The sequence below is a fragment of the Geospiza fortis genome, unplaced genomic scaffold (assembly GCF_000277835.1).
Source record: "Geospiza fortis unplaced genomic scaffold, GeoFor_1.0 scaffold485, whole genome shotgun sequence".
NCBI lineage: Eukaryota > Metazoa > Chordata > Aves > Passeriformes > Thraupidae > Geospiza > Geospiza fortis.
In genome coordinates, this window is record NW_005054457.1 from 360,793 (window position 1) to 388,778 (window position 27,986).

Below are 27,986 nucleotides of genomic sequence, written 5' to 3' on the forward strand. Positions count from 1 at the left end.
TGCTCCAGCCCCAATGTCCAGCCTGGCCTTGGGCACTGCCAGGGATCCAGGGGCAGCCCCAGCTGCTCTGGGCACCTGTGCCAGGGCCTGCCCACCCTGCCAGGGAACAATTCCTTCCCAAAATTCCTCTGAACATCCTGTCACTCCATCCCTTGTAAAGAGTCTCTCTCCACCTTCCCTGTTGGCTCCACTCAGGCAGCCCCAGTCAGCTCATCCTGAAATATTTATTTTTCCCAGGCTGGGCAATCCCAATGTGTCAAAGACTGAAAACAGAGCTTGGGGCTTGGTGAGTGAGTGGTGGAGAGGTGACAACCTCTGTCCCACACAAGGCAGCAGTGGGAAGGATCCCTGGGGACACCAGCAGTACAAAATATGGAATTATACATTTCTTTCACAAAAGGCAAGGGAAAAAACCTCACCACATTTCCCAGCTGGGCAGAGTGGTAAGGAAGGCCAGGTTCAGAGCTGGCAAAATGAAAATGCAGTTTGACCCCTCTGGGTGGGCAGTGGGGGCTGCTCAGCCAGACCCACCCTGAGCTCCTTGGAGCTTTCACATCCTGGAGGGTGATGGGGAAAATCCTGGGTGTGCTCCACTGCCAAGGGCAAAAGCAAAGCTCCTGTGGGAGCCTCACCACCCTGGGACATTCCACAGGTTCCAACTTTGCAATTCAGGGCTTTCTAGATGGAGAAAATGTCATGGTTTATGGAGGCAAACTTAAGGAAGGGCAAGTTTAAAATAAAATCTTCTAGGCTTGTGAGACAAAATTGTCTCACAGCAAATGGCAATGTCTCTCTGCTCCCCCTGCTTTTTTCTGGCAAGATGATGAAATGCAGTAAATAAAAACATAAAAATAATGAGTCTTCCAGACCTTGCAGCATTCATTTTAATAGATGCTATTTAACTACACACAGAATCACAGGTATCTACCTTTCAAACGCTGGTTACAAAGATTGGGAAGGCTGCCAAGAAAATGGCTTTTATTTCCCCCCAATAGATATCAAAAAGAAACAATTTATATGTTGAAATTGCCTTTATTTTTTAATCCATAAATAGTTGTTACTGACAAAAGTGGAAAAATCCTTAAGACTCTAAATTTTACTAAACTGATAATATTTTTGTTTACAGTACATACAGAATGTGCTTTTACAGGTAAGTATAACAACAAGAATAATACAGAGAAAAACAGTCAAATACTGCTCATCTTGAAGCTTGTTTAATGGTTAACCAAGAGTCTGTGCAAAGTTACAGATACAAATGTACTTCTCTTCAGTACTACTGTATAATAAACATGGAATCCATAAACTGGGCTAAAGCACAAAAATATCCACTTAACCCCTCTTAGGAAATATTGTCCCCCGAACTAAAAATGTTACAGTAAGAAGTGTCTTCCTCAGAGCCAAGAAATTCTTGCTACAAAAATGTCTCAGGGGTTTGCGGGCAGCGGAGCTGAGGGTGAGGGGGAGAGGCTCCTCCCGGCACAGGGGTGGGATGGAGAGACCTTCAGGGGTGGGGAGAGACCTCCTGGGATGGAATGGAGGCCTCCTGGGATGGGAGAGAGACCTCCAGGGAAGGGGAAAGATCTCCTGGGATGGGGAGGGATCTCCAGGGATGGGTAGAGACTTCTCAGGATGAGGAGAGACCTCCAGGGACAGACAGAGGCCTCCTGAGATGGGAGAGAGCTCCTGGGATGGGGAGAGACCTCCCAGAGATGGGAGAGACCTACCAGGGGTGGGAGAGACCTCCTGGGATGGGGAAAGACCTCCAGGGATGGAGACACGCCTACAGAAATGGGGAGAGACCCCCAGGGATGGGGAGAGACCCCCAGGGATGGGGAAAGACCTCCCAGGATGGGGAGAGATCTCATGGAATGGGGAGAGACCTCCTGGGATGAGGAGAAATCTCCTGGGACGGGGAGAGTTCTTCAGAGGTGGGATGGAGACCTCCCTGGGATGGGGAGAGATCTCCTGGGATGAGGAGAGACCTCCAGGGATGGAGACCTCTTTGGATGGAGACCTCCTGCAATGGAGAAAGATCTCCTGGGATGGAGGTCTCTTGGCATGGAGAGAGACCTCCTGGGATGGAGAATCCTGGGATGGAGAGAGACTTCCCAGGATGGAGAGAGACCTTCTAGGATGGAGACCTGCAAGGATGCAGATCTCCTGGGATGGAGAGAGACCTCCCGGCATGGAGACCTCCCGGACATGGTGTGGCCACGGTGGAGACCCGGGGTGCTGGGAGCAGAGATCTCTCTCAGATTAACACTGGCACACTCAGACGGCCCCGTCCAACTCTCCCCTGGCCCTGGGTGAAGCACGTTTGGCTTTTCCCAGCTGGGATTTGGGCTCGGGGTGGGCACCTCTCACCACGGAGAGCTGGGAATGGTCCCTTCTCCCACCTGCCTGTGGACACACAGCACAGGAGTGGCTGTTCCCCAAGGAGCAGCCCCAACATGGGCTTATTGCTAACAGCACTCGCTAGAAAATATTTCAGCCCCTTTCTCACACATTTCCCATCTTTCACTCAGCTGAAACACACCTGAACACCAAATCTGTTTGTACCAAAGGTATTTCAGCAGAGCCCCTCCTTCCAGATTAGGCAGTAAATCTGAAACTAAACTAAGACAAGCTATTTCTCCGTGAGCTGGAGATGGCAAATTGATCACAAATAGAACACACACATCTCAAACACAATTAAAGTTATCCTGTTCCATGGTGATTTTGTTTGTGGTGGTGGAAGATGATGAGGATGTCTTCCCAGCTACCAGGAGCTACAAAAATCTGATGCCAAGCTCCTGCAGATTCCTGGTGGGAATGCTTCTGACAGAACAGAAATGTGCATGTGGGAAGCTCAGGTTCCTGGGAGCAGCTTTGCAGCCAGCCAGGCTCAGCAGACAGAAATTAAATCCAGGCCAGGGAAGGAGGGCTTACTCCTGGACAACTGCCTCTGTTTCTTCCCACCCACCCCCATCCCCAAGTAACAGATCATCATTTATAAAAGGAACATTAAAACATTGAAAAATATTTCTTTTTTTTTTTCCTTAAAACACGATTCAGTGGCATTAGAAGGCTTTTTATGACAAAGTTTCTGTTCTGCGTGGTGCTGTGTGTGGTTCATTAAAAATAGTTTTCCACATTTCAAAGAATGATTCAACACAGTTTGGAAGCTTCAGTTGGTACAGGGTCAGTCAGAACGTGTTGATTGCATTTTACAGTATGTATGTATATATATATATTTGTATCTATATACACATACACAGAGAATTGTATAAAACCCAGTGCAGCCATCCGGGATGTGTTGCTGCTCAGGGAATGCAAATAATTATCAGCTTGTAGGAAATACTATAAATTTTCTACATCCCCCTTTCCCAGTCCCTGCACATGCACTCTGGGAACTGGACACTCCCCAGGTGTTTGCACCTGTGGGTGGAGAAAATACAGATCAATTCTTCAGAGTATATGAGATTAATCAAGGCAGGTTATATTTTACTGTACAGAGGAATGTGGCTGCTTCCCGCTTTTCTCCTGAGTGCAGGGTGTTGTGGTGACTCAGACACGAGGAGAAGGAAGCAGGAAGGTCCCAGTGCAGGGAGCAGCGTCCCTTGGAGCTGCAGCCTGCCAGGACCCTGCCCAGGAGCAGAGCAGTGGGAATCTGGGCAATCCCAGCCCAGCACTCTCCTCCTGGGCAGAGTGGATGTGGCGCATCACACACCACGTGCCAGGACAATGACAAACAAGATTAACAAAAACACTTTGCTGCTCTACAGTTTCTGTTGTGAGAGGGTCTCAGAGCACTTCACAGACCTTGTGGTCTGAGCCCTCCATAGAACTGGAAATTCCCATTTTCATCCCATGGGAACTGAAGTGCTGGGGACCAGGCTGTGGGTGATGACACTCGGTCCCAGACCAAGTGTTCTTTCAGTGGCAAATTCTCAGAAAGAGGAATAAGGGAGGAAAATGACCTAAGGACACCTGTGTGTGCTGAAATGCCACTGCCCCATCCACCAACACACAGCACGCAGAGTGAGCTGAGGGAACGCATGGTGGTAACCAGGGCACGAGGAAATTTGCTGAAAATTTTCTGTGGTGGTGGCAGAGTCCCTGAAGAGATTTGGCCTAAAAAGGCTCCTTGTGGGACACATCTGCTTGAAACAGTTGAGTGGGTGGAAAAAAGACAAGGAAATGAGGCTGAGATTTCTCTGAAGGGTTCTTACCCAGGTAAGACACAAAAAAAGCAGAGGGCCTGTGATATTTGTTAGCCACAACAGGAGAAGACACAGAGGTCAAATGGCCCAGCTCAGCATCGGCATGGGCTGCTTGAATGAAAAATTTCCAAATTTGTATCTGGTCCAGCAACTTCTTAGCTCACAAATGGAACATTTAGATGAGGGCTAGAGCTTGAGACACACAGCTATGCACACGGAGAGAGAGGAGTGTTCACCTACCCACAGCCTCCCACGTCACCTCTGCTCCAGCTCTGCCACCACAGCTCCTGGAGACTCTGCAGTGGATTCTGCTCTCCCACAGTGTTCACATCTCCCTGGCTTTGCTTGGCCCAAGGGAGAGTGGAAGAGCCCCAGAACCTCAGCAGGGGCTGCCTCCCCATCAGCAGTGAGAGCTTCTCTTCTCTTTTCTTCATACGAGTCCCACCCTCTGGCCTGAGGGAAGGTCAGCAGGGCAATGTTTTCACAGGGATTGTCTTCTGGGAGGAAAAATCCAGGCGCTGAGCCGAGGAGCTTGGAGGTAGTCAGGGGAGAGTAGTGTGCATCAAGGGAGGGGGCAGGAGGCGAGCTCTGAGCCTGTTCTCTCCCATCCCTCCCATGCCATGGACTGCCACCCTGATCCACAGACACTTCTGGGTGCTGCCCAGAGTGATTTTGCCCAAGGCTGCAGGATCTGACCCTGGAGACTGTTATTTATTTATTTATTCATTCATTTATTTATTCCCTCCCAGCTCAGTTTCCGTCAAACAAAGCCCCAATAAGCTCTGAATGATGGAGTCCTTCTCAGCACAGTCTCCATCAGATGGGGCAGGATAAAGCTCTGGAAATAGGACCAGCTCCAGGACAGCCTGGGAAGGAGAAAGGCCACCTGGACACCCCACTGAGGCCCACCTGTAAGGACATGCTCCTCCTGCCTGCCCTGCACCAGACAGAGCTGGTGCTGCACCAAAGCCTCCACAGGAGACTCACCCCTAAATCATTGTTTGCTACAGGATTTGGCACAGTTGGGCTGGGAATGTCATTAAGGCCAGGAGGTGGGAGGTATTTGAGGGGAGGGAGGAGGGCAGAGCAAGGTTCAGGATGCCTAATGAAGAGTTGTGTAGGAAAAGAGTTGGCGTGGGGACGTGGGACATGAAGAGAAGTGCAAGGGATGTGCTCACAGCCTGAAGTCAGACATCACCTCGCCCTGAGGAGGGAGCGTGCCTGCCCTGACCCACGGGGTGTGTGCGTGTGCTGGGACCTCGAGGGCACTCTGGGGACAGTGTACAGCACCCACAGCTCCAGCACCAGCTCTGGCTGGCCTTCAAACCCTCTGAGACCCTTTCCTGGCTGCAAAAGTGTGTTCTGGTGGGAGTCAGTTCTACAGAGTTTGGTAGGAACACAAATCAAAGGGGGGGGGGAAAATGAAAAGAAAAATCAAACCCAAATCTAACAAAAAAACAAAGCAAAGCCCAATCTGTCTGGAAAGCCAAAGGTAAAACCCTCTCAAATTCTGGACCCACGAGTCTATGTTTTAAAGATTTTACAAATATACAGTATCTAATTAGCGTTATATCAGATATACAACATGCCCATTAATTATAATTATGCTGGATATATAATTTATATGCATGAAATGTAACTGTCTTCATGGTTAGGATTGGGACTCAGTGGAATTGGAATTTGGAAGGTTTTCTTGGGAGGCCATTGCGGGGAGAGAAAACCACGGAAAGTTACCGACCTGCTTTTCGGTAAACAGACACCCTCAGCCTTGTGCCTCTGCTAAGGGCTGGAAAAAGATTTGCTACATATGGATTCTAGGCTGTGAATGGGAGGAGAAAACGCTCAGAAACACGGGAACTGGGCCATGGAAAATGCTATAGGGAAAAGAAACTTCTGGGGAGAAATCCAGGCTCGGTGAGAAGCGCGGCAGCCTGGCCTCAGGGGGCTCGGTGGGGTTGGGACCTCCCCCAGCACAGGTCAGCAGTGTGCTGCTGAACGGGTTCTGCTGCTTCAGGGTCAGCACCTATTTACATGTTGGAGACACCAAGATACTAGAATGAGTGGAGAAAAGGGTCTAACAAGCGTTTCAGCATATTTGTGCTTATTGAACACATCAACCCCACTACTTCCTACGCTGAGAGAGCAGGCGATTTGTAGGCACTAGTATGTTTTTTATCTTATGAGTATATTTAGTATAAACTAAAACTTTATTTCTCAGCCAGGCTATTCTTGTCCCTAGATCTGCCAGTCCCGAAGGAAAGTCTGCCCTTGAATTTGCTCCAAGGGTGACAAAGAACAGATGTGTGGGTGCTGACGGGTGTCGAGCAGCCTGGGGCTGGCCCCAGCAGCCAGGACTTCCCTACTTGCTACAGAAAGGCCAAACGTAAGGGCCAAGAACGAGGCCCCTTCCTGCCAGGATTAGGGGTGGGGGCTGCATTTCCTCCTCCCTGTCTCAGGCTGCTTCTCCTTGGAGCAACTGAAAAGTCCTGAATTCGTGGAAACTATGGGATAATGCAGGTGAGCCCTTGGAAGGAGCCATCGATTACTATGGCTTTCTTTGACAGAAACTGATGCACACCAGGAAATTCCCTCTGTCATCCCTCACTAGTGTCTGACTGCCGCTTCAGTTCTTCCTGTGTCACTGATGAAGGAGTGGCTTTAAAAACAACGTGGGTGGGACTGCCAGAGAAGTCTTTGCAGACACTGAGTTAGTAGAGGTTATCTTGGCCTATAAGGCCACTGCAGAACGGGGTGCTGTGGCCACCCCAGTCCTTAAGGAGTATCTACAATGCACTGGGTCGTGTCAAACAGTCACCTCGGTTTTGCTGGCGGTGCGGTAGTGGTGGTGGTGCCCGGGGATGTAATGCAGCTGCTCCACCGTGTTGTGCCGGCGCGAGGCGAACGCTTGGCGCTTGGCCGAGGTCGGGTTCATACCCAAGGTGTTGTACAAGTTATTTGAGGCACTGGGATGGGAGTGCATTTTTGACATCCTGTAGCGATCCAAGACCGGTGTTGACACAAAGACATCCGTGTGTGACAGTGCCCTGGACATGGACTGCTCGGGGTAGGCCGAGCGCTCCGGGGACAGCAGCGGGTCCTGGGAGTGCAGGCGCTCTGCCGACAGCAGCTGCTCGTCCGACAGGATCCGCTCGTAGGACATGCTGAACTCCTCGGGCATGATCCTCTCAGGGGACAGCACTCTGTCCTGGGACATGGCCCTGATGGGACGGCGGGGCCTGTCCCGCTGGTTGCCCTGCTGGGACATTTTGATGACGTTGATGGGCAGCGTGCCCCGGGCCGCCAGGTCGGGCAGGTGTCTCCTCCTCATGTAGTACTCGTCAGCCTCTTTGTCAGCTGTGGGGAGGGAAATGAGAGGTTAGAAATGGCAGAGTGCTGGCCCAGGCCCTGGAGCTGCCTCCTGGTGAAGCCTGAGGGACAGGTGGACATGCCACAGGTGTCACCAAGGGATTGTGGCACACAGAGGAGTGTGAAATGCATGAGGACAGTGTAATTCCCTGGGCAGTGCACCCCACACTCCTCCATGTGGAAGCCAGGCCATGGTACCACATGATTTACATGAGTTATGGAGAAATTCCCAAATGTCACCTTCTCAAATTGTCACATTCTTCAAATGTCACCCTGGGAAAGAACAGGGCAGGTGACACGAGCAGGTGAGGTCCCTGTTTGAGGACATGCACACCTCACCTCTGGCCTTAGACATGGGTATTCCCTGGAGCCCACAAGTAACCTCATCACATTTTAATTACCTCATTGAAATATTTGTAAATGTGATCACAAACCAGGTTTGGTGGTCTCTGAGACACTGAATCACCTGCCTAAGTTTTTGTTTCCCATTTTTATAATCGATCTTGGTTGATAGACCAGAATTTATCCCATGGAACATTTCTTGCTCAGTTTGCTGCTCCTGCATCTTAAATGATCTCTCTGCTGCTCTGAAATGCAGCACACACCCCCCACACTCCCACTTTCCTTTTTTTGCCTTTGAGAGGAATGCTGTGGGCTCAGAGAGGATGTTGGCTACTGCAGCTGTATCGTGATAGATCACCGGGATCCTACAGCCATCAGTCTGTAGGTTTTATGCATCACATTGGCTGGGAATTGAAGACAACTGGCAGCTGGCCCCATGAGCCAGAGCTCCTGTGGTGGGTGCTGACAACATCCCAGAGCTCTGCTCACAAAACACCAGTTCAGCCAAACCCTGCACCACCCTGTGCTGGGCCACATCCCTCGCTTATGTCCTCATCCCCTGTCCCACACCTTCCCTTCCCTTCCCTGCTGCCAGGCCCCTGTGCACAGCCCAGATCCGTGAGGAGGTGGGCTTGGTTCCCTCACACCCAGAAGAGAGGAGTGAGAACATCTGTGCCAGCAGCGCTGCTGCCAAGCCCTTCCTCCCAGCCCACACAGCCCCAAGGCATGAGGTCACCCCCAGCTCCCCTGTGCTGCCTTCCTACCCGTGGGATTTGCTCTCCAGAGCTCACGCTGCAGGACTGGATCTTTATTTTTCACCACCCAACACTCCTCAGAAGGATGTCTCGCTGCAAATGTCAGGCAGCAGCTCTCCTGGCCCCGAGCTCTCGTGTCTTTAAAATCACCTTCTAGGAAGCCTGAGGGTGGGGGGAACTCCATATGGCCCCAGGAGCTGTAGGCATTTTTATTCTGTGTTTTGGGGCTGGTTGGAAATGCCAGGCTGGGTGTGCAGAGGCTCAGCAGCGATGCTGGGGGCTGGCTGCAGAGTGGGAATGAAGCAATTAGCACCCTGGCACTTGGCCTCTGCTCTGGATGAGAGGAGTTCCACAGGATTTGCCCATGTGACTCTAAATAGATGTAATTAAAGCACAGAACATCCCAAATGGAGATGTGCTTGGATGCTCACACCTGGCTCTGGTAATTGCCAGCAGGAGCTAAACCAGCTAATGTGAGGTTTACAGCTCTGAGGCTGCTGGGGAGGTGGCACAATCAGCTGGAAGGGATTTCAAGGTGTTCCTTGGACTAAAAATGCAGCATGGGCTACGCTTTAAAATATTTTGTCCATTAGGAGCATAAAAAAATCCATTTTCCTTCCCTCACCCACCCATTGACCCTTGTACAGCTGCCATAGCTGAACATTTCGGGGAGCTGATTTAATTTCAAAGATGCTTCCAAGCTCCCTCAGGCCGTGCCTCCAGTGATGCTGAGGAGGAGGAGGAGGAACGTTTCCAGGTGTGGAAAAGCTGCTCATCTCCACCTCAGAGGAGTCAGAGGAGGAGGAACAGCCGTGTGTCACCCCAGCAAGCTGCTCCAGGCAGCAGCAGACAGACATTTTCCAGGCTGCTGGCTCTGAGAGGGGTGTCAGCCTGAGCCAGGGATGGGGAACAGAGCCTGGCAGGAAGGCTGTTGGATTTCATTCTTTTTTGACTTAGAGATGGGGTAACTGAGAGGAATTTTAAAAACTTTTATTTATCAGTCTCATGTGAAGGGTGAGACAATACAGATGTTGTAACTCACCCTATCACAATTAGAAGTTAAATATTTCTTAATTACAATATATTATAAGCCTTTCCTGGCCCACCATATTATACTGTAATTTTAAAGTAAATGCCTTAAAGCCAATCATCTAAAATTGCCCCTCGTGGGTCCTACTTCAGTGCATGTTTCACAGTTCTGTTTCTTTGAAGTACCCAGTCTTATTTGCAAGGCCACCCTTTGAAACTTGCTTCTAGCTCCATTTCTACAAATGAATTTCTACAAATTCATTTCCCACCTTATGTGCAGCACCACACACGTGCCTCATGCCAAGGGAGAGCGCTGGAACGTCAGAATTGCTGCACCCAGGGACAGCAGGAAACAAACCCTGGGACAGCAGAGCTCCAGGGGTGGGAAATGTGGAGGGCTGGTGGCACAGCTGGCCAAAACCAAAGTTTCTCTGGGAAATGAAATCTTGGAACCATAAAATGGTTTGGGTTGTAGGGAATCTTAAAGATGATCCAGCTGAAACCCTCTGCCATGGGCAGGGACATGTTCCAGGCTGACTGATGCCACCCTTTGAAACTTCAAGCTCTATTTCTACAAATTAATTTCTAAAAATTCGTTTCCCACGTTATGTGCAGTACCACACAAGGGAGAGCTCAGCACAGCACTGGAACCTCAGAACTGCTGCACCCAGGGACAGCAGAGGAACAAATCCAGCTGCAGAGCAGAGCTCCAGGGGTGGGAAATGTGGAGGGCTGGTGGCACAGCTGGCTAAAACCAAAGTTTCTCTGGGAAATGAAATCTTGGAACCATAGAATGGTTTGGGTTGGAAGGAATCCTAAAGATGATCCAGCTGAAACCCATTCCAGGATGATTGATGCCACCCTCATGCCACCAGCAGGGACACATCGCACCCTGGCACAGCTGGCACTGATCACCCTGCCCTTGTCCTGTCATTGATGCTCACAGGAGCACCAATTCACAGTTTTATCCAAAATAAAACCCCAATCTAGTGTGCTTCTCCATCAAGGATGTGCTTTAAAAAAAAAAAAAAAAAAAAGTGTCTTAAAAGTATTCCAAAAAAGCAGAAATTGTGAGCAGACAGAAAGGAATCACTGGTGCATTGCTTGACAGGATTTTTTTCTATTTTTTACTCATACTTCTGGGTCTTTCCTTGTGTTTTTCAAACATTTGGAACAGGAATTACTGAAAATTGTGCTTTCTGCAGACTTCCTGGTCTTTTTAATTGGTTTTGGTGGGGATTTTTCTGCCCTTTCTTTCCTGCTTTGGCAGTTTTTAGAACATCACTCAGGGCTGGTCTCACCAAACTTCAGGAATGTTTGAGTGCTTCAGCTACCTTGGCTTCAGGCTAAGCTGTTTTGCCCTCAGACAGCTTTTTGGTGGATTTTTTGTGGTTTTTTTTCTCATTTGGAGGGGGATCCCCAAATAAACGCTCTTACACATTCCACCTCAAGCTGAGATGCCTCTGCAGACAGGCAGAGCAGAGCTCCTCTGGCACTGGAATTACAGAAATGAGCTTTACAGAAATTCATTTGTGGTGCTCTGGGAAGGGAATGTGGAGCAGAACAGCCAAATTCAGTTTTTCTTCCTGTTCTTACATATTCTGGTGAGAAGAGATGCATGTGTGTGTGCATGTGAGGCCATCACAATAATCCTTTTTTAAAGGTAATTTTCCCCCAGCTTTCTTCCTCTGCAGCTCCAGCAGGTTTCCTCTCTGGGCTTGTCTCTCCTTGTTTTAATTGGCTTTAACATTTCCAAGCTGCCCAGTCACTCGTGATGATTCTCCAGCAAGCACCAAGTGGTTTAATATGCCCGAAAACAGGAGCTGCCTTCCTCCCTGACCTTTCTCACTTTGCTGGGAAGAGCAATTCCCCGGAGCCCTGGGCAGGATGGAATTAATCTGGCTGCTCCTGCTCAGCCACATCCTCACACCCTCCCCTCCCTGCTCTTCCCCAGGGCACAGGGGGTGCCAGCCCCTCAGAGACCCCCAAAACCCCCAAGCACCCCCCAAGTGGGGTTCTGTTGGCTGTGCCCTGAAGGAAGGGCCAGGGAGATAAAATACCCCTGGTCTTTCACCATCTGTCTCTGCTAACTGGAGGAAAATAAGTAATTTTTCCATGCCTGGCAAGCCAGACAAACAAGTGTTTGAAATATTTGAAATATAGATTTAAAATATGTCTATATCCAGATATATTTTTAAATGAATATTTCAAATTTATATATATATATAAATTTGAAATATAGATTTAAAAATAGCTAATGCTTTGTTTCTTGCTCAAACAGAAGTATTTGTTAATGATCTCTTCAGTACTTTTATATTTTGTTTTTTTCCAGGAAGTCCATTGGGAAGAAACAATTTTAAGTTAAAAAAGAAAATGAATGCCCAGTAAGTAATTTTCGAACTCCAGCGTTTAGATATCACACTTTTTTGCGTTCCCTTCATACAGAATAAGAACATTATCTTGCTGGCACTTTGCAAGGGGAGGCTGGGGAGCTGGGAGCCTCTCTTCCTTTGGCTCTGGAGTAGAGCAGCTGCAGGAGAGTGATTCAGAGATTCTGGAGGTGCTGGGTGTGCTCAGTGCCAGTGGGAGCAGGGAGGGCTGGGCACTGCCAGGGCTGGAACTCCCTGGATGCCCAGGAAAGGAGTGGGGCAGCGGGGTTGGATCTGCCAGGTGCTGTGCAGGAGGCTGGGCTGGTGCCTGCAGGGAGCTCTGGAGCCTCTCACACTGCCCTGGAGGGGTCCAGAGGTGCATTTGCCCTTCATGGAGGGCAAATATCCACCCCACCATCCCCTGCTGGCCTTGCTGGGTGGTTATTTAAGGTTTTAATTGAACCCTGCTCCAGCCAACACAACACATTCCCTGTTCAAACCACTGGGCAAGGAAAGGCTCAGAGTATGGCACAGGTCTGGACAAACAGCATGGAGCAGAAAATGGATCTGAGTGGGGAACAGGGCTGGAGCAGCTCTGGACACACACACAGCATGGACAGAGTGTAGATCTGAGCATGGAACAGGTCAGGAGCAGCTCTGGGCATACACAGGGCATGGAACAGTGTGTGGATAAGAGTGTGGAACAGCTCTGGGCACACAGCATGGAACAGAAAATGGATCTGAGTGTGAAACAGGTCTGACACACACAGAGCATGGGACAGAGAATGGATGTGAGCATGGCACAGCTCTGGGCACACAGCACAGCACAGAGAATGGATGTGAGCATGGCACAGGCCAGGAGCAGCTCTGCCACACACCATGGAGCACGTGGATTGCAGCACTGCCCAAGGCAGGCAGGGCTCCTCCTGGGAAAGGTGTTCCCAACCACCCTGGCATCGTTCTGTTGGCATTTCCAGCTGCCCCCGTGGCTGGTGAGGTCCCTGCCCTGCCTGTGCCAAGGGCAGCTCTGAGCACCCAGCCAGGCTGGGCTCCAGCACAATGCAAAAGGATCCTTGGATGGCTCTGCCAGGAGCACATCCCTGCAGAGGGGCAGGGGCAGCACAGCAATAACCACAGGTACCCTCCCAGAAATGAAATTTCCTCTACACCCATCCCTGCTGGGGAGTGCCAGCCAAAGGAATCCCTGCTGGAGATGCCAACCTGGGAGCGCCCAGCTGAGGGAAGGGGTTATTCCTTACAAAGCAGAACCAGGGGGAAGCAAAGGAGCTGACACCTACTGAGTCTCTTGAGAGATGAGTATTTACTGGGGTTGGTCTTGACAGCAGACTCGTAGGAGGGCGGGAGGTGGGAGAGGTTCTGGAAGGAGCGGGAGAAGGACAGGTCGTAGGGCTCGGTGGCTGAAGTCAGGATGTTGTTCATTCGTGGCTTGTCTGCAAAAAAAAAACAGAGAAAGGCAGGTGTGGAGTGTGCCCCGAGGGGATGGAGAGGAGCTGGCTGTGCCCACAGGCTCCAGCAGGGAGCAAAGCTGGAGCTGAGCCTCAGCCACGGGCTCCTGGGCATGATTCACACTGGCAGCAGCAGATCCAGGAGAAATGGATCCTGTGGCGCTGCTTCCTGCCCACAGCAGTGATGGGGACAGCAAAGTGCTGCCTCACACTCCCTGGGGCTGCCTGGAGGGATGGGCTGGGCTGGCACTCACCCCGGGCATGCAGGGCTGTGCCAGGTGCTCGGGCAGCATCACTCACCTTCACCCTCCTGTGTGCCCTCCTCATCCTCAGGGACACAGAACCAGTCTGGGGATTCTTTAACTGGGGCATCATGAGCCAGTTCTTTAACTCTTTAACCAGCATCACTCACCTTCACCCCCCTGCATGCCCTGCCCATCCTCAGGGACACAGAACCAGTCTGGGGGTTCCTTAACTGGGGCTGATGATGGTCCAGCTGCCCTCTCTGTGTGCCAGAGTCCTCATGGGTGCTCTGAACCTGGGGGCTCTGGGGCTCTGCAAACCCTCACACCACCCAGGGCTGGGAGCTGGGGCACCTCTGGGGCACTCAGAGGGCAGGACAAGGTTCTGGGGATGTTCCTGAGGCAGGAAATCCCTATCCCTGAGGGGTGGAGGATGCCCCTCTACTGATGCTCATGTTGTTGGTCACTGAGGGTCCCCAGGCAGGGTCCCAGTGCCCTCTGTCACAATTGTAATGCTGAGGGCACTGAGCCCAGATGCTAATATTGAAGTCCAGACTATCTGCAGGGGTTTGAAACCTTGTTCCTTCACTGCAAGCTGGGAAAAGGGTCTTTCATCAGCCCAGCCAAGGCACAGGGACCTGTAGAACTGCAGTTATTACCCCAAGGGGTTCAGATATTAAAATGGGCAGAGAGGAAAGGATTTAACACAGCAGGAACTTCAATTTTTGGAAGCAGAGCCAGAACAGAGCAGTGGGCTCTGTCAGACCCCACAGCAGTGCTGGGGTCAGCAGCTGAGGCAAAAGGTGTCCACTTCAGGTCTGGACATGAAATCAGAAGGGCAAATTCTCTGCAGGAACAGCAGAATGCCCAGGCTTGGGTTCACACATTCCTCTTGTACATCCCTAAAGTGTCCCCACGAAGAGCAATGCATGATCAGTGTGCATTCACCTGCCCCAAGCCCTCTTGCCTCCCCTGCAAGGGGCTGGCTGGGATAAAAGCTCAGATTCTGCCCAAAGGTAGCAGAGCAGCAGGGGAATGTCACCTGGAAAGCTGCTGGCTTTGTGCAGTGCCCATACACTTGCTAACTTCTCCCATTTCCAGGAAAAAAACCCTCAAAATCCACCCAGGTAGAGCGCAGACATTTCACAGACATTTTTCTAGACCTGAGTCATACATAAGTGAATCTGTTTCCTCCAAGAAACATCTGTGAGTGAGGCCGGTCCTGCCCTGCTGCCTCTCTGCCATGTGCAGCCCTGCTTGTTGGACAGCAGAACGTTTTCCTCCTCCCTGAATTTTTCATTTCAGCGTGTCCTCGGTGCCCCTGCAGCCTGGAAATGAACCTAGCAATTCATCTGAGTGTCTGCTCAGGGATCCAGAGCTGCTGCCACAACTTTTCTCCCACTGGGGCTTCCCCTGGATGTTTCAAACCTCCTGTCAGCCACCTCAGTACTGCACAGTGTCACAGACAGGCTGAGGCAGTCCTGTCATTACAGAATTACTCTCACAGTAATTCTGTAAGAAATAAAGTAATTCTTTCTCACAGAACCCAGCAGTGGTGAAAAATTCCTCCTCCCAGTGCAATAACCATAAATCTCATAAATCTCCTGTCCCCTTTCTCCTGCTCTCCTGGAAGGGGGTTCTGGTGTGGCACAGACCTCAGGGATCTGGAGTGGCACCTCTCAGAGAGCAGCAGTTCCCTGCTGATGATTTCCATCCATTCTATTTGTGGGGTGCCCCGTGGCAGGGAGGGATGGTGAACCTGACTCCACGTTCTCAGAAGGCTAATTTATTACTTTATGATACTATATTATATTAAAGAATACTATACTGAACTATACTAAAGAATACAGAAAGGATACTTACAGAAGGCTAAAAAGATAATTAATTAAAAACTTGTGATTCTCTCCAGAGTCCTGACATAGCTTGGCCCTGATTTGCCAGAGTCAAAATAATTCGCAGCAGAATCCAATCAATCACCTGTGATAAACAATCTCCAAACACATTCCACATGAGCACAACAGAGGAGAAGCAAATGAGATAATTATTGTTTTCAATTTTCAATTTTTATATTTTTCTCTGAGGCTTCTCAGCTTCCCAGGAGAAAAAATCCTGGGCAAAGAGATTTTTACAGAAAATATGAATGTGCCATCCATCCATGTCTAACAGCCTGCCTGCAGGATCAGGGAACGTGTGGCATTCATCAGGGGGCTGGAAACAATTGATTTGATGTTATCCAGCAAACAGAGGCTGGATCAGCGCTGAAACCATGTCCCCACCCCTCCTCCTGCTTGTGTGGCAAGGACCCCGGGCTGAGATCTCTTTGCAAATTGCTCAGGCAGAACGTGGAGCTAATCTCCATTTCCATGGGGGTTTGGGCATGCTGCAGTGAGCCCAGGCACAGGCTCGGAGCTGTGCTGGGTGCCGGAGCTCAGCATTAATTGACTGCTTGCATGAGGTGTGTGAAATTAAGTGCCACACATTTATCTGACGGGCTGCTGCAGGATCACTTCATCTTCTCGCTGCTTTTCCCATCCAGGCACTCAGGAACAGGCTGGAATGATTCTGGCAAATGAGAAGTCACCTTGAAATCCACTGCCCATCACTCAGCAAAACAAGGGATAAACTGAAATGACCAAAGCTAATTTCAGATGTCTTTTGCATAATGTAGCTTGAGGGGGAGATCAGAGAGCTGAGGTGCTCCAGTAAGGAGAAATATCTCCTGCAATTTATATTCGGAGGCCAGTTCAGCACCAGTTTCTCAGCAGGTTTTCACTCCTGCAATATATTTGTCTCTGGTCTCGCTCCTCTTTGTTTGTGGTGCCCGTGGGCTCCTATGGAAACTGCAGGTCAGAATCAATAATCAGGATGCAAATCAAAGCTCTCCCATTCCCTGCAGGGCAGCTGAGGCTGTACACTGAGCTCCCCAGCATCCCCATCACCCCAGCTGGAGATGACACTGGAAAACGAGCTCTGTGCATGGCTACTGGGATCACCTTCAAAGTGAGGATTGGTCCCCTTTTCCTCAGCATCTCTGTGCCCTTTGGTGCCCGTTTTCTGGCACACCATCCCTCCTGGCACAGGAGCTGGCACGGGAGCTCAGCCAGCAGCACAGGAACCTCCCCCAGCCTGGGGACAGCCCCACCTTGGTACAGCCAGGGCAGGGCTGTACAATCCTGTACAATCCTGCTGTACAATTCTGTGCAGGGCTGTACAATTCTGTGCAGGGCTGTACAATCCTGCTGTACAATTCTGTGCAAGGCTGTACGATTCTGTGCAGGGCTGTACAATCCTGCTGTACAATCCTGCCGTACAATTCTGTGCAAGGCTGTACAATCCTGCTGTACAATTCTGTGCAGGGCTGTACAATTCTGTGCAGGGCTGTACAATCCTGCAGGAATTGCAGCATTTTCCCACCCTGCAGGCAGCCCTGGCTGCACAGTGCCCTGAGCAGGGATGCACAGCCCAGCCCAGAGCTCCCCAGGCTGCTCCACGCTGGCACAAGGAGCTCAGCAAGGGAGCAGGGAGCTCTGGGGAGCTCTGATCTCTCCTCCTGCAGCCCCACCAGGCCAGGTGGGTGCATCTCTTCTGCTTCATGAGCCAGAATTGCCAGGCCAGTCTGAACCTGCTGTGTTTTTATGGGAACCAGAGCATCCCTGGGCCAGGCTCTGAGGGGCTCCTCACACCTTTCACAGGGCAGGGGAATGGGCTGCCTGCAGGGACTGCCTGTGCTCCTATCACACCCTGATGATGCCTTACAATTTCAGCTTTTATATATTTCAAATCCTCTAGTGCATTAGTGCACAGTTGTGAACTCCATATAAAGTGTAGTTAACTGCCTTCACATTTTGGTCAGACAGAACAATCCCTCTGGGCCTGAGATCCAAGGACACACACCACAGGCCCTGAAAAGTACAAACAAAAGTGAATTATGGGGAGCAAGCTGGGGAATATGACTTCATTACCTGAAGCTGTAACTGGACAATTAACCCCTGATATGCAAATAAGCCAAACTTATATAAAACTCATGGCCACCATCCATCCTGGGTGCAGCCTCTGTGAGGCTTTGACTGCCCAAGGTGCAGCTATGGGAGGCCTTTAATAAACACCCACTTTATCCTCTTGATCTTGCCCAGCCTCTGTCCTAGGCAGGCACCCCAAGGTGGTCCAAACAGGACAAGGGGCTCTGTTGGCAGCACCTGGGTGTCACCTGCAGCCCTGCTGGGCCTGGGGGTGGCCCTGAAGGTGGATTCACACAAATTCCCTGCTCCGCTCACTCCTGCACTCTGTCACCTACCAGAGAAGCACAGCCCCTCTGCTCGTTTCTCTGCCAGTGCTTTGCAACCTCCCTGCAAGCTCAGGGCTCAGAGAAGCTCCAGGATTTCCAGATTAGACCTGAAGTCTTCTCGTCACATCTTGCTCTGCCCCTCTTGTTGGAAGACACTTTCAAAGGGTGTTTACATGAGGCACAAAACCTTTCATGTTCAAGGACGGGAGCAGATGATACCAAAATATATTAAAAAAAAAAATGTGAGTTGATGGCAAAGTTTTGAACAAAGCTCAAGTGGCAAAAGGGATGTGCTGCAGATTTGCATTTGAGTCTGCACATATGTTGTGCGAATTCTGCAAGACATTTCAACAGATGCCTTTTAAAACATTCACCCAGGGAAAGCAAACAATGTCACCTAGGAGAAGCTGCTCCAAGCCAGCCTTCTGCTGCTCAGCCGCAGCTCAGCAGAGCCCCAGCCCTCTGTCAGAGCCCTCCCTGCTCCCCCAGCTCAGCCCTTTGAAGGCTCAGACGCAAAGGCTCCGACTCTGACGCAAGTTCTCACAAAGGGCCCCAAATCTGCCGGCACCACTGACGTTCTGGAGCCTTCTGTGCCAGGGCTCAGGGCTCCCAGGCCATGCTGAGGTGACACGCTGTCAGGGCAGGCAAATAAACTGATGTGTGCAGGGTCAGGATGTATGAGATGTATCTCCAGTGTTGGTGTTTTCACGCTTGTGTTTGCTCGTGTTACTAACGCTGTTATTAATAGTGCTTTGCATTTCTCATGACTAATCTCCAGGAGGTTTCTACATTTCCAGGTCAGATCCTCTGTGGTGGAAATCAGAGCTCTCCAGCGAGTAGCTGCCCTCATTTAGGAGAGCAGGAGCTGGAGGATTTCAAACAGAGGCAGTGTTAAAGCCCTGTGTCTGTCAGGATGGCTCCAGCACTGGGCCTGGCTGAGAACTGAGCAGCAGCCTGGAGGAGTGTGAAAAATGCATGTATTTTATGACTGGCTTTTTGCAAATATTCAAATGCATGTATTTTATGATTGGCTTTTTGCAAATATTCAAATGAATATTATATGTGTTGTGTTAGAAAGCAATGCTGTAGTAATTCTCTTACGTAGTGTGTTAAATATAGTTTTAGGTTATAAAAAATGTTAAAATAGAAACGATGCTATGTTGGATACTTTTTTTAAGAAAGGACTCGCCGTGAGATAGCAGCCACAGGACATCTCAATCTTTCAGAGAAAAAGAATTTATTGCCCCATTATCAGCAGAAACGAACTTCTTCCCACCTCAAAGGTGCTGTTAGGATTCAGAGGAAGAAGTTGAGGATGACCAGACAGAATCCTGTGTTTGAATGGAATTTATGCATCATGTATGAAGTGCATGAATATGCAACAGGCTGCTTTTAAGGGTTAATCCTTTGTTAATGGGTTCCATTTTTTAGGCTTGTGCAGCCCAGAAAAGGTACCCGGACATCAGTAACTCTTTGTCTCTATTGTCTCATATTGTCCTAATTCAAATTGTCCAAATTATTATTACTCTAATTGTATTACTATTTCTATAACCATGTTATTACTATTAAACTTTTACAATTTTAAAAACAAGTAATTGGCGTTTTCCACCAGGAGGAAGGTGCAGAGGGAAGGGATGCAGCACACAGTGACACTGGGTGTGACAGGGACACCCAGGGGATCAGTGTGGGAAGGCCCCTGAGCACACAGAGCTCCACTGAATACTGCACCCCACAGCTGGGCTGAGAGAGCAATGCTGGAATTAAAATGAAAGGGAGAGCTGCAGAAATGGAAATTGCACCGAGCAGTCAGAGCAAGGGATCTGCTCCTCCTGGAGCGTGCTGCCCTTGCAGGGGGTGCAGACAAAACACCTGGCTCTGGCACCAGGGCTGTGCAGAGCTGGGGCTGGGACCCCTTCCTGCTGGGCTTGAGACCCTGCAAACTGGTACCTGCTCCCAGCTCTGCCAGGGCCTCGTGGGCAGGGCAGGGAGAGGGATCTTGGAATGGTGGGAATGGTTTGGTGTGGTTTGGTTTGGTTTGGTTTGGTTTGGTTTGGTTTGGTTTGGTTTGGTGTGGTTTGGGTTGGTTTGGTGTGGTGTGGTGTGGTCTGGTGTGGTCTGGTGTGGTGTGGTTTGGGTTGGTTTGGTCTGGTTTGCTTTGCTTTGCTTTGCTTTGCTTTGCTTTGGTGTGGTTTGGTTTGGTTTGGTCTGGTTTGGTTTCATCTGGTTTGGTTTCATCTGGTTTGCTTTGCTTTGCTTTGCTGTGTTTTGGTTTGGTTTGGTTTGGTCTGGTTTGCTTTGGTTTGGTCTGGTTTGGTTTGGTTTGGTTTGCTTTGGTTTGCTTTGCTTTGCTTTGCTTTGCTTTGCTTTGCTTTGGTCTGGTTTGCTTTGGTTTGCTTTGCTGTGTTTTGGTTTGATTTGGTTTGGTTTGGTCTGGTTTGCTTTGCTTTGCTGTGTTTTGGTTTGGTTTGTTTGGTGTGGTTTGGTTTGCTTTGTTTGGCTTTGCTTTGCTTTGCTGTGGTTTGGTTTGGTTTGGTTTGGTTTGGTTTGGTTTGGTTTGGTCTGGTTTGCTTTGCTTTGCTTTGCTTTGCTGTGTTTTGGTTTGGTTTGGATCACAAAGACCCCTCCATTCCACCCCTGCCAGGGCAGGGACACCTTTCACTGCCCCAGGCTGCCCTCAGCCCTGTCCAGCCTGGCCTTGGGCACTGCCAGGGATTCCAGAAATAAACCCAGGGCTTGATCTGAGACCTTGGAAAAGGCTCCCAAACTCAGGTGACAAAAGTGAGAATGTGGATTTGGAGTTTAAAGACACACCTTAAACTAAGTAAAGGAAAGTTTAGAGTTTCAGAGTTTAGATATAGGAAAAAAAATACATTCCAGAGGTAAACAAGGAGTTTAGAATGCAGCACTGTGGGTTTGTGTGCCATAACAAGACTGGCTAAGAAAGCTCACACTGCAGCATGAGTCCATAAGACAAAATATTTAAAGATTGGGTCAAAAACATAAATATCCTTGTGAGCAGTGTTTTATTGGTCAATAAATGCTTTAAAGGTCTTGTAACTAAGAGTCTTGAGACCTTCTGAGCCATGCAGTGAAGATGTGAGCCAAACTCACCCTTCCTGCCCATGTAGGAGATAGAAAAATAAACCTCATCATCAAAAACAACTCAGAGATCCCATCTCAAATTCCTTCCAAAATTCCCCCGGGTGAATTATCACACCTCCCACTGCCATTCCAGCCCTGCCCAAGGTCAGGACACCCAGGTCTGGCTGTTCTCTGGGCTTTATACCGCACATCTGATTAGCTTCTCCTCTTCCCCCACATATTTCTGCTGGGGATAAAGCTAATTTAAACAGTCCTTAATTGTTATGATTTTGTAAACAGTGTCTTAAACACAATAGACACAAAACTCTCAACAAATTGCTGGAGGAGATGTGACAGAATAGGGAATCATTTTCATATCTTCTGGGATTGCCCCAAATTGAAGCTTCTGGTCTGATGTTGGAAAATTGATGCAAGGATTTTTTCAGCAATGTATCCCCCAAAGCCCTGTTAGTGTGTGGGAAGGAAGATGCCCTGGATTTTTGAAATGAAGAGAAGGGAAAGAAGGAGGAAAAGTAAAGGATGGAAAAGAAAGAAACGAGAGAAGAGGGGGGAAAAAGAGGGAATAAAGGGAAGGAAGGAAGGATTCCAGGAAGGAAGGATTCCAGGAAGGAAGGAAGGGAAAACCACACTCCTACATCAGTCCATATAGAGGAAACTGCTAAAAGCCCACACAAGTACAGCTATAAAATGAAATTTGCCTCCCTCAGAGCAATCCCAGGCACCATCCACGGCAAAATACTTGGCCAAATTAAAACCTTGAAGTAATTGGCTGCTCATGGTGCTCTACCAAGTATTTTTTGAGATGATTGTCAAGTGCAATTAACTGACATAAAAGTCGTGATATGAACTTCCTTCTAACCATATTATTTGGAAATGTGCTTGGTATTTATAAAGATGTAAAAAAAAAAATGTTTATTAGGTGCTCTTTAGGTTAGGATAATTATATATGCACTAAATATAATGAGATGAAACTTCAGTAGCAGTAAAAAATAAAGCAATAATCTGCACAGAAGCTGAGCCCAGGCAGTCAATGTGTATTTCTGTTATAGCTGATGCTCAGTTCTCTTTTGTGCCCCCAGCTCGGTTTTTTTTCCTTCATATTTTAATGTTTTTATGGGGAAATCATTTTATGTGCTTATTTTGTGTGAAGGCTGAATATCTAAGCAAGATAAATTAATGTATCAAAAGATTTAGCTGCATTTCATATGTAAAACTTGGTTGTGCTTAGAGCCTAATACTTGCTCCCTCCCACTCACATTTTACATACAAATCACTACATTTCCTAAAACTGCTGTAGAGTTCTTCATTTGCAGCTCAGATCTGCAGCTGAGGTAGAAATAAAGTCTAGAGTTAAAGAAATCCACATGAAAATTTAGTTTTCAGTGGAATTGGGGTCTAAATGCTGTCACTGAAAGCAGAATTTCATCTGAGGTTTCTAAAGGGCTGTAGGAGCCTCTGGAATGGGACATTTGGTGTCCTGTGGGGGGAATTTGGGGCAGGAATAGTCCAGCAGCAGGGATTTCTGGCAGGTGTGGGATGCTCAGAGCCACTGTGGTTAATTCAGAGCCCTCAACCACAGCAGAACTGAAATGCTGGGATTGCAGCCCCTGGGCTGGGAGAGTCTGGAGTTGAGGAGTCCCAGGATGGGATGGGATGGACCCTAAAGCTGATCCAGTGCCAGAAAGGAGGAGGAAGAGAAGGAGGAAAAGGAAGGAGAGAAGAGGGGAAAAAAAGAGAAGGAAGGAAGGAAGGAAGGAAGGAAGGAAGGAAGGAAGGAAGGAAGGAAGGAAGGAAGGAATGGGCGGGAGCACGAGGGAAGGCACGCAAGGAAGGAAGGAAGGAAGGAAGGAAGGAAGGAAGGAAGGAAGGAAGGAAGGAAGGAAGGAAGGAAGGAAGGAAGGAAGGAAGGAAGGAAGGAAGGAAGGAAGGAAGGAATGGGCAGGAACACAAGGGGCTCCAACCTGGCCTCAGACACTTTCTGTGACTCAGCTGCCTGTGGTCACTTCTGATCCTGCTGGGAATTGTCCTCCCCAGGATATCACAATCCCCAGCACTCCTCCCAGCCCTCTGTGCCATCCTGCAAGCTCCTCTGATGTCTTACTTGAAAAGTCCAAATATATTTTCAGACTCTTCAGGCAATGGCTCGGCAGCAGCAGCAGCAGCACACATGGATGGAAGGAACAAAAGCAGCCCTGGCCATCTGGATAACTCAGAGAGAGATGTACCTCTGAATCACACACTCATTTGTAGTCAGCTCATCCCAGTCCCTCACAACAACCAAATTATTAAGGCACAGGAAGCACAAGGAATCCAAGACCATCAGTGGATCTGCCTTCAGTTGTTTTTTTTTTTTTTTTGTCTTTTAAGTACATAAAAAAAGCGAAGCATCTGTTAGGAGCAGAGGGAAGTGGAATTGTTTTGTCACATTCCCTGGAGTGCTTGGATGCAGCAGGACCCTGATGCTGGAGCTGCATTAAAGCTCCTGGGCAGGTCAAGGGCAGCTCAGAACCCAGCAGAGGCTGGATTTTAAGAATGAGTACCAAGACCAAAGAGAAGACAGCACAATTTCAACCCTATTTCTCCATTTTCTTCTTTTTTTTTTTTTTCCCTCAGGAAAGTAAAAAAGTAAACAGAAGAAGTAGTCAGGAACATTGGAGGCTGTCAGTTCAGGCTCAATAAATACTGCTGTGGCACTGATGAGTTTAAAGCTGACATTCTTCCTCCTGGAGTGTTTGCAAGACAGAAAATGAAGTCCTAATAGCACAGGCTTACCATGGAAGCAATTTTTAGGCTGAAGAGATGCCTGCCTCCTCTGGGAAGGAGAAACCCCCAGGGTTTCAGGGGATCTTTCCAAGGGCAATTGTTCTCCCGCCCTCCTTAGCAGCAGGGAGATTTCTGCGTGCGAGCACAACTTGCAATAAATCAGCTCCAGAATAGTCAGGATGAGGTTTCAGAATTCAAAACAAATGCCAGGACAGAAAGAGTAACAAATACAGAGATTCAGAGCTGCCAGAAGTGACAGAGATGAGATTTACTGGCAGCTTAGAGCAGAAGGAATGGATCCCATTCCAAAGGCACAGGGGACAAGGAGGGACACGGACAGGACCGAGACAAGGAGCAGCAGAAGAGGGGAGAGAGCAGAGGGGACCTGAGGGATCAATCAGAGCTTGGTCTGATGGCACAGGCACTGGGGAACGGGGTTTGGGTGCCAGGGACTGGATGGAGCCAGGGGATGCCAGGGCTCCAAGGGAAGGGGGACACAGCCCAGGGGCCTCTGCTGCCCAGGGAAACCCAGAGGAGGGGACAGAAGGGCTGGGGCACAGGGCTGAGCAGAGAGAGGCCATGGAGGAAGCAAAGAAACATCTCCAGGCTGGGACGAGGGGGAGGAAACCGAGTGGGAAACAAAGGAGAATCTTGGAATTAGACACAAGGCTGATCAGCACAGTTAGAAAAGACTGGGCCATATTTCCCTGTGCACACTGCTGAAAATATGGTCCTGTGTTTAATGTCAATGGGAGCCACCAGCCATGCAGCACTGCCAGAGGAATATTTCCATTAACATGAAACACATTTGGTACCAGTAAATGTTACTGGCTGGCAGAGGAAAGTTACAACGGGTGTAATTTTGCTCTTTGCTTTCTCTTACCATGTGTAGGTGTCTGGTTGTCACTGTTTAGTATCAGGTGATTATAATTTTGTTCTTGGTCATCTGAAATTCACAGAAAAAAAAAATCCCTTTAAGAACCAGCTTAGCATTGCCACCGATCTGCAGATGATAATTACAGCTCACAGTATCACAGGAAATCTCAGCATGATTAAAGAAAGGAGAAGGAAATGCTTAAGAAAGCAGAAGATTCTGTTATGCAGTTCACTTAAAATTCCAGATGCAAGGAGAACACGATAATGGGAATCTGCTCCCCTTCTGCTGAGCCTGCAAATGAGGGTTCTGTGCAAAGGTGAGAATCATGTCCAGGCAGGAGCACCCCAGCTGTACCACAGGCTGGGCTGCTCCTGGAGGCTGCTCCAGCTCCATCAGGGCTGCGGAGCTTTGGAGCGCTCAGGATGTGAGCCCCAAGCACCCAAACCCAGCCTGTCCCACTGTGAGCACAACCAGAGCACCAGGTCGCAGAGAGGAGTCACAGGTGTGGCCTGGAGGAGCTCAGGAGCTGCACATGAGCTCTGCTCCCTCCCCAGGGAATGGGAATCCTGGGAGGCAGGGCAGGGGAACCATCCATGGCAGAGCATCCAGGGCAGCTCCCAGCCCAGTTCCATCCACTGCTGGGGCTGGGCTGGGAGCTGCCCTGGGGGGCAGAACAGCTCTGTCTCCTCTTCCCTGTGATGAAATCATCAGATAAGGGACTCCCGATAAACCTCCACGGCTTTAGCACTCAGTAAGGACTGAGCTCCCTGCTCAGAGCTTCCCACCGTGGCTGGAGCTGCAGCAGTGCAGGAGGAGAGGAGATCTCTGGGATCCTTCATGTCCTGCCCTGCTGCTGCAGGGGTCACTCCAGGGCTGCTCTGCTATTCCCAAACCTTTCCTGGACATCTCCTTTCCCCCAGAAGTTCTGGGTCACTGAGTCTTTCTTTCTGCTTTTCAGACCAATTCCTTCTTTCCTGTCCTCCAGGGACGCGGAGAGAACCCCCCTTATTCCTGCCCAGCCCTTTATGACCACGGTTGCTGTGTTCTCCTTTATCCTTGGTGCTGACACCATTCCTTTGCTGTTTCCCTGTTTTCCTGCTTTGCCTTGGGTCCCTGGCACTGCATTCCCCTGTGCTCCTGCTGCCCCAGATCCTGCCCAGCTCTGGGATGTGTTTCTGAGACAGCCTTCACCAGGACAGAGTGGAATGTCTGGATTATCCCCAGTCGGATTCTCTTGCTCACACAAACCTGGGATATTTTTCTTTTCCTGACTCATGTAAAGTCTGTGATCCTTTGTGGTTCCTTATTGCTTTTCTAAGGAACTCTCCAATTGTTCTCCAACACAGAACAGGCTTTTTAGCGTTCCTGCTTCAGCCCGAGGCATCTCATTTTTCTCCATTTAATCAATTTATTTGCAGGCTATTTATCCAATTTGTCAAGAACATTTTAAATTCTAATCCTGTTCTCTAATAGACTTACAGTCATCCAAGGTTCATATCACCTGCAAATTTAATAAGTGAATTCCTTTTCCACCAGGAACAAAGAGACCAAATCCAGAACCACACCAGGGCCATCCTTCCCCTGATATTTGGTCCCTGCATGGTCACTCAGCCCTCATTAACAACCTCTTCTCTAATTAATCTCACATTGCTTTGCTAGAAACTGCTGGAAACCTTGCTGAGGTCATGATCCTTGAGTTTTTCCTCCCTGGCCATAAAACACAGGGGAAAAAACAAACAAAAAATAAGTTTAAATTGCCATTATTTGTTTCTGAGTGTTGGCTGCTGGTTTGTCTCTCTCCCTCACTATGGGGAGTGTCTGGGTGCAATGAGGATTAAAATCTGGGTTTATTTATTCAGGTGACAACAGACTGGGCATCTTCACCTGCTTCCTGCTCCATCCAGAATCCAGGCATGCCTTATATCCCAGACAAATGGAAAAATGGGAGGGTTTTAGCCTGGCTGCCAGCACGAGATGAGCAAACCTTGAGAGGAGCCCAGGGACACTCCAAGTGCCCTTAAATAAGTGCCCTACAGGTTTCCCTGGTTGGAATTTTCCTCCACTCTTGGTTGCCTTCAGCAAGAAAAAATTCTGCAGGAACTCCTTTTGTGACTTTGTCTCCGTTTCTGTCCCTCCATGTAGTCAAATTTCATTTTAATGTGAAAACCTGACCAGAGGATGGTGGACAAATGAGAAACTGGATATTTCTGGAACCCCTGTGACTGTCTGGAGGGATTCTCAGAGCTGTGGGACCAGATGGGTTAATTTTCACCTGGTTCCCAGCAATCATGATACAGATCCCTGCTCATCCCTGGAAGTGTTCAGAGCCACATGGAGGTGGCACTTGGGGACCTGGTTCAGTGACAATGGAGGTGCTGCTGGCTTGGTGGCTGGGCTGGATGACCTTAAAGGACTTTATTTTTCCTTTTTCCTTTTCCTTTCTCTTTTCCTTTTTTCTTTCCCTTTTGTCCTTTCTCTTTTCTCCTTTCCTTTCCTTTCCTTTCCTTTCCTTTCCTTTCCTTTCCTTTCCTTTCCTTTCCTTTCCTTTCCTTTCCTTTCCTTTCCTTTCCCTTCCCTTCCCTTCCCCCTTTTATTTCCTCTCTAAAACCTCAGGTATTTTGAGGCTATAGCTTCAGTAACGTCACCCAGCCCTGTCAGAACCTGAGTTATTGGCATTTTGATGTGGCTGAGCTAATCAGGCATCTGAATGCAGCACTGGGTTTCATTTACCACCTCTGTAGCCCTTTGTAAACACTTTCTAAGCAATAAAATACTTCCAAATGACGCCCGAGCCTTCCTACACCTCCTCAGGTTTAACAAGATAATGCTGTTAATTGTGAAGTGCCGGTTAGGCAGGAGCTTATCTATTGTGAGACAAGGATCTGAGTTCAGAGCTATTTACCAGGAACTCCATTAGGGAAGAAAGGAGCCACAGGGCTCTGAATTGCCAGGACACAAAAGGAAATTTCTGAGCGCAGTTGGAGGAGCCATCAGATAAAATAACCAGCAGAAAGAGTGAGATGTTGTACTGGGAAAAAGGGAACCAGTGCTCCCGCTCCCTTGCAAACACGTGCACGGGAGGCACGTTCCTTTCCATTTGCAATTTATTATTATATTTTTATTATTATTTCTATTTCCTTTGACATATTTTATATTTATATATAAATATTATATATTTATATATTTAT

At 48.9% G+C, this 27,986-nt stretch overlaps 1 protein-coding gene and 1 long non-coding RNA gene across 2 annotated transcripts in view; both read right to left on the bottom strand.

Moving 5' to 3' along the window:
- Window positions 1-1,012: 1,012 nt before the first annotated feature.
- LOC115948644 lies at window positions 1,013-2,938 on the bottom strand. Its single transcript, XR_004082441.1, has 2 exons — window positions 2,071-2,938; window positions 1,013-2,034 (listed from the first exon to the last, which is right to left on the bottom strand). It is a non-coding gene; the product is annotated as an uncharacterized LOC115948644 (long non-coding RNA).
- A 3,297-nt stretch (window positions 2,939-6,235) lies between these two features.
- The window catches only part of SHISA6 (shisa family member 6), a gene marked incomplete at its 5' end in the record, with an annotated part of 145,833 nt that continues 124,082 nt past the window's right edge, over window positions 6,236-27,986 (bottom strand). The window contains 3 exons of the mRNA XM_031062698.1: window positions 6,236-7,556; window positions 13,362-13,514; window positions 24,805-24,867. Coding sequence (XP_030918558.1) covers window positions 7,006-7,556; window positions 13,362-13,514; window positions 24,805-24,867 — 767 coding nt within the window. The remainder of the gene's footprint in view (window positions 7,557-13,361; window positions 13,515-24,804; window positions 24,868-27,986) is intronic.